The following is a 6,184-nucleotide window of genomic DNA, read 5'->3' as shown; positions in this document are numbered from 1 at the left end:
TAATAACCGAAGCTATAAAATATCCGCCTTTAATATTCCCACCATATATTTTTTTAATTTTAAAATTTGCACTAAGAGGTGTTTAATCCCGCGCAAAATAATTTTCAAAAATTTTAAATCTCTCCGAATTCTTGCTAGGGGTAACTTGTGTAAAAATATTTATTCTTAAAAAAAATAAAACACTGCTAGGAGTAACTCGTGTAAAAATGTTTATTTAAAATAAAATACACTGCGACGGGTAAAACTCTATGCTTAGTGATTTTTTTTTTCCGAGGGGGTGGCTAAACATCGGCCTAAAGATCTTATTTATTGTAGTATTTCTTGGTCTAATAATTTGAACAATATCAATTTCAACATAGTTAGAAATGCTACTAATTTTCATAATTTAGTGGGGGAAACAATTCTATTACGGAACGAATGTAACGAAATATTTTTTATTAAATTAAATATTACATAAGGTAATATAGTGAAAGAGAGATTAAGGAGGAAAGAGGGAGACCGACCTTGGAGGGGATCTCTTTTTCGGTTCTTAATCATTTTGAGAAAGATAGTCTTGAAAGTCCTTTCTCGGAAGAGGAGATTAAGGAGGCGATTTGGAGTTGTGATGGAGCTAGGAGCCCGGGGCCGGATGGGTATTCTTTCTTGTTCATTAAGAAATGTTGGCACTTTATGAAGGCGGATTTTATCAATTGTTTGTCTTGCTTTCATCGGGAGGCTTTCCTATCTAAGGCTATTATCTCCTCTTTTCTTACTCTTATTCCGAAAAAAGCTAATCCTTTGGGTCTTCATGACTATAGGCCCATTTGTCTTGTAGGTTGTATCTATAAAGTTATTTCAAAGCTCTTGGCGTCGAGATTGAAGAAAGTGATTGGTTCGGTGGTATCCGATTGCCAAAGTGCTTTTGTCCCGGGACGTCAATTATTGGATGGGGTTTTGGTGGCGAATGAGGTGATAGATATGGCTAGGAAGGATGGTAACGGTTGCCTTCTCTTCAAGGTAGATTTCGAGAAAGCTTATGATAATGTTAATTGAGATTTTCTAAGATTTATGTTGAGGAAAATGGGGTTTGGTGTCAAATGGATGAGGTGGATGGAGGCTATGATTTTTGTGAGTAAAATGTCGGTTCTCGTTAATGGAAGTCCAACGACCGAATTTGTGGTGGAGAAAGGGTTGAGGCAAGGGGATCCGTTATCTCCTTTTCTTTTTGTGATAGTAGCGGAGGGTTTGAAGGGGATGGTTAGGAAGGCGGTGGAGTTAGGAGAGTATGAGGGTTACAAAGTAAGGAGATTGTGTAGTGTGGATTTGTTGCAATTTGCAGATGACACTCTTTTGATTGGGGAGGGGAGTTGGAAGCAAGTTTGGGTTATCAAAGCCATTCTTAGAGGATTTGAAATAGTGCCGGGTCTTGGTATTAACTATCACAAAAGCAAGCTTATCGGGGTGAATGTAGGCGACACTTTTATGGAGTGTGCTTCTATATTTCTATCTTGTGGTAGGGAGGATAGTTCGTTTTCTTTCCTTGGTATCCCGATAGGTATCAATCCTAGAAGGGTCTCCTCTTGGAATGTTATTATGGATACAATCAAAAAGAGGCTATCGGATTGGAAGAATCGGTTTTTATCTTTTGGAGGTAGGTTGACGCTTCTTAAATCGGTCCTTTGTAGTCTATCTATTTTTTGGCTTTCCTTTTATAAAGTTCCAAAGAAAGTTCAAAAAGGGATTACGAAGTTGGAAAGCAATTTTCTTTGGGGAGGTTTGGGGGTAGAGAGGAAAGTGCATTGGGTTAGTTGGAAGACTATTTGCTTACCCATTGAGAAAGGAGGTCTCGGCATCCGAAGGATAAAAGATTTTAATTTGGCACTTTTAAATAAGTGGCGGTGGAGGATTTTAAAAGGTTCGGAAGCTCTTTGGTTTAAGGTTTTGAAAGAAAGGTATGGAGATATTAACTTTAAAGTGTCTTTGTGTGATAGTGCTAAAGATAAGAGAGAGTCAAAATCTATATGGTGGTCGGATATTCTTTCTTTGGGCAATTCCTACGTAGACGATCTTTTCATGGGGAATTGTAAGTTTGTTTTAGGTAATGGCTATAATATTTCTTTTTGGCATGCAAAGTGGTTGGAGGAGAAGAGCTTGAGGGAGTTATTTCCGGAGGCGTATGCTTTTTCGGATTTGAAGTTCGTGGCGGTGGCGGGCATGGGAGGGTGGAGTATGGATGGTTGGGAGTGGGGCTGTTTTGGTTTGAATCCCGCTGGTAATTCTGCTGCGGACAGTATGGCGCAGTAGCTGCTGGCCGTGCTTAGGGAGGTGCAGCCGGTTCTGGGGGTTCGTGACGGCATCATTTGGAAGGCGGAGCCGGAGAATTCCTTCACAGTACGTAGTTGTTACGCTCTTTTTAATTTCTTTCATCTTCCTAGAGGTCCAGATTTCTTCCTTGCTAGAGTTTATTCTCTTATTTGGAAAGTGGTGGTTCCTATAAAGATTAAGTTTTTTGGTTGGAGATGTTTACTTGATAGATTGCCTACTAGGGACTTACTTCTTGTTAGAGGAATCTCTATTTCTTCTCCCAATCTTTGCGGTTTGTGTGGAACGCAGAGGGAGTCCTTGTCTCATATTATTTTCTCTTGCCATGTTTCTCTTTTGGTTTGGAAGGATTTGGCTTTGTGGATTGGTTTTGCCGATTATTCTTTCGTGGATGTTTGGAGTAGTTATTTAGATTGGCATACTTTTTGTAAAAATAAGAAGGTGAAATCCGGTAGGGAAGGGATTTTTTGGTTAGCTATTTGTTGGTCTTTATGGAAGGTGAGGAACGGTATTATTTTTCGGAACGATTCGTGGAGCGTTTCCGACATTATTTGTAGCATTAAAGAGCTCATTTGGAGATGGTCCTTCATCGGAAAAATTACTCGTACCAACTATAACTTCTACGAGTTTTTCAATACCCCTTTATTGTATTTTTCATAGGTTGTATTTGGCGTGTAATCTTCTTCGGGGTTTTTGTTTGATGCCCCGTCTTTTGTAATCTTTTGCTTTAAACTTTTGGTTCTATTAATGAAATCTTGATTAAAAAAAAAAATAGTGAAAGAGAGATTGACAAAGAAATGTTAACTGCAACAAAATAAAACAAAAAAAAAGGACAAGTAGTAACCAAATGGTGTTATTATTAACTAAACGGCATTACCAAAAAAGTAATGCAAACCCCGACATACTATAATGATTTATTGTCCATGGCTCCAAAGTTGTTCATCGTACACATGATTGAAGTATTGATTTTCACACCAGACAGATAATAATGTAGTTTCTTCATTTGGAGGGACATATGAATTGTCCATCATATATGGTTCTGTCCAGAAACTATCACTGAAAACATCCACGTATGCATCCATAAAAGGAAGCTTTGCTGCAGTATCCATTGTTATGGAAGAGAATCCACTTGAAGATGGGGTTGAAGACACTGGATTTGTATTATTTGGAACACTATTGTTTTCTAATGCTCCTTCAAGTTTCTTGGCTTCTTCCATTGTAGGGTGATTATTTGAATTTGTGTCTTTGGAGGTTCCTGTTTCATGTTTAGTGTCTGGCTTTTTATTTTTTATAAAACGCTTTTTCAAGTTGGTGTGCCAATGATTCTTTATCTTGTTATCTGTTCTCCCTGGTAAATTTGCAGCAATCACTCTCCATCTGCAATGTACAATTTGTTTCATCATCATAAAAAAAGCCCTAACACAATATATAGGAAAGAAATAAGTCTGAATCTGATTAATTAGTTGTTTTTTTTAATAGACAAAGAAATTCATTCAAAGAGAGCACAAGGGGTCCATCTTACAAACACAAAGATAACACCTTATGAAGGCCATAACAAATGTACTATTTATAATTACTTTGTGATAACATTTGTGTAAAGATTATTTGTATTTTGCTGGTTATCACTTTTATTATTATTATTATTATTATTATTATTATTATTATTAATATTATTATTATTATTATTATTATATTATTTTTTATTAGAGTAAAACTTATCATTAAAAAAATAAAATAGTTATTTAAGTCATAGTCTTTCTTTTTTTTTTTTTAAATTATAAAGTCAAAGTCTTTCTAATGGTTTAGGGTTAGATCTCTGAAATATATAAATAAATGATGAATTGTTTAATAGCGAAAATTTGATAGGAGTTATTTCAACGGATCTTGAATCAAATTTTGATATTATGTTAAAAATTATGGTTAGAACTGATTCAATTCTATAAAATCGATTTATAAGATGAAGATTGTCTGTATATGTTCAAATCATATACTATGCGATGTGAAGTTAAATACACATAAATATAAATTAATTTGATATTGCATTAATTAATAGATAAATTTATAATAGAGACATTAAGTGTAATAAGTGCATAAGACTTTTGAATATAATTAAAACTATTGGAACTGGTTCAATGTGAATTTTTTTTTGTTGAGATTAATTATTATGCACTGTCAGTTTGTGTTGTGCAATATTGGATAGATCGTGTGTGTTGTGTACGGCGGAAGACGGGTCAATGACGCATTTGTTTGATAGTTGTGTTATTACGGATGGAGTTTTGAGGAGTATTATTTCTTGGCTGGGAAATGATATAAATCTGTCTTTGGTGGAGCTGAAAAACTACTTTCACAATTGGTCCAAAGTTGGTAACAATTTTTTCAAAATAACCGTAGCGGTGGTGTGACTTGCAATTGTTTGGTGTTTATGGCTGAATAGGAACGACGTCATTTTTAACAATTCTAATTTCTATTTCATTGAATGCAAGACAACAATAGTTTCAAGGTCTTGGTATTGGATGTCATCCTACTGTAATATTTCGTTTGATCGTAATTTTTCTTATTGGAACATCAATCCCCTCCTTTGCTATAGAGGGTGATTACTTTATTTTTCGGAGGAGTATCTCTTATACTCCCTTTTATTGGATTGTCTATTAAAAAAGTGTCAATGTAAAATATTTTACACGATCAGTGTATCACAATCATTCACAAGTAATATTTTAGATGTGATTAAAGAAAAAGTCAAATATTTAAAAAACTTTAACTATTATGATTTATTGACGGTGTGAAACTTCTTTACACTTTTAATGTATTTCAATTAAATTCTTTAAAAAATACAAATGTGTGTCCCACAAACATGTTTTAAGAGCTTAAATTTTTTTTTTTAAAATACGTGTGATCAACACATTAAAAATTAAAATAATTTTATTTTAATAATATATTCTTTATTTTAAATTCTTAAAGAGTTAAGAGTGTCTTAGAGTCATTTGTATCATCACCCTTATATTTTTATCTATAATACCTTAACTAGTTATAATCATTGAAGTCTCTCGAATGTAATGTCATTTGTCACTTGAAATAAGTAGCACCTTAACTATATTATTTTATTCACTTTAGCACTGTGTTGTGTTTGTTATTAAAAATACCTGGGTTTGTGGCTAAATATGTGGAAGGTGATAATGCATTTACATGTTAATGATACCTATTACCCAGTTTTTCATGAAGCTTGATGATAGTCTCTTCTTCTTGTTGAGTAAAGTTCCCTCTTTTGAGATCTGGTCTTAAATAGTTCAACCACCTTAGTCTACAACTCTTTCCACACCTTTCAAGACCTGAAAACATTATTCCAAAACAACACATAAACAAGAAGAAAAAAAATCGACCGACACACATGATTAAATAACTATTTATATATACCTGCAAATTTAGGTAGTTGTCGCCAATTCCAAGAGCCATATCTAGTTACATAAGCAATTAACTTGTTGTCTTCTTCAGGAGTCCACTTGCCTTTTCTCAATCCGTTTTTCTCACCACATGTATTTCTCACCATATTCTCTTACTACTATTAATTCTTTTTTAATGGCCTTCTTAGTATGAGTGTGTGTTGCATGTGGTATCCTATATATTAGTAAGAAATATTAAATTTTTTTGTGAGGTATTTTAAAGTTTGTTTGGGCTTTGATTAATGTACCAACCAACAATTTATTGTCCTTTTTACATTTTATATTAATTTACTAATAAATTATGGATTACTAGCTATTTTCTCCTTCTCATTTGAGTGAATTTTGAAGGAAAAAAAAACCATAAATTTTTTTGGCTTTTAAGATTTTTTTCATTTTAACCCCCTCAATCAAATTAGTAAGCAAATCTTACAAAATAAGAAGAGTCA

At 33.8% G+C, this 6,184-nt stretch overlaps 1 protein-coding gene across 1 annotated transcript; it reads right to left on the bottom strand.

Annotated features, from left to right (window-relative positions):
* Positions 1 to 3,157: 3,157 nt before the first annotated feature.
* LOC131653732 (transcription factor MYB14-like) lies at positions 3,158 to 5,877 on the bottom strand. The gene is made up of 3 exons (XM_058924002.1): positions 5,713 to 5,877; positions 5,498 to 5,627; positions 3,158 to 3,678 (listed from the first exon to the last, which is right to left on the bottom strand). The coding sequence occupies exons 1-3, from the start codon at positions 5,843 to 5,845 to the stop codon at positions 3,216 to 3,218; spliced, it is 726 nt and encodes a 241-aa protein (XP_058779985.1). The 5' UTR covers positions 5,846 to 5,877; the 3' UTR covers positions 3,158 to 3,215.
* Positions 5,878 to 6,184: the final 307 nt, after the last annotated feature.

The sequence above is a fragment of the Vicia villosa genome, linkage group LG2 (genome assembly GCF_029867415.1).
Source record: "Vicia villosa cultivar HV-30 ecotype Madison, WI linkage group LG2, Vvil1.0, whole genome shotgun sequence".
Classification (NCBI taxonomy): domain Eukaryota; kingdom Viridiplantae; phylum Streptophyta; class Magnoliopsida; order Fabales; family Fabaceae; genus Vicia; species Vicia villosa.
This window is presented reverse-complemented; position numbering and strand designations above follow the sequence as displayed.

Bases quoted from the DNA above. Each gene is read 5' to 3' on its own strand.
- LOC131653732 (XM_058924002.1), bottom strand. From the start codon at position 5,845: ATGGTGAGAAATACATGTGGTGAGAAAAACGGATTGAGAAAAGGCAAG. The intron at 5,628-5,712 runs GTATATATAAAT...TAATGTTTTCAG, and splicing joins ACAACTACCTAAATTTGCAG to GTCTTGAAAGGTGTGGAAAG. The intron at 3,679-5,497 runs GTATCATTAACA...TGTACATTGCAG, and splicing joins CATGAAAAACTGGGTAATAG to ATGGAGAGTGATTGCTGCAA.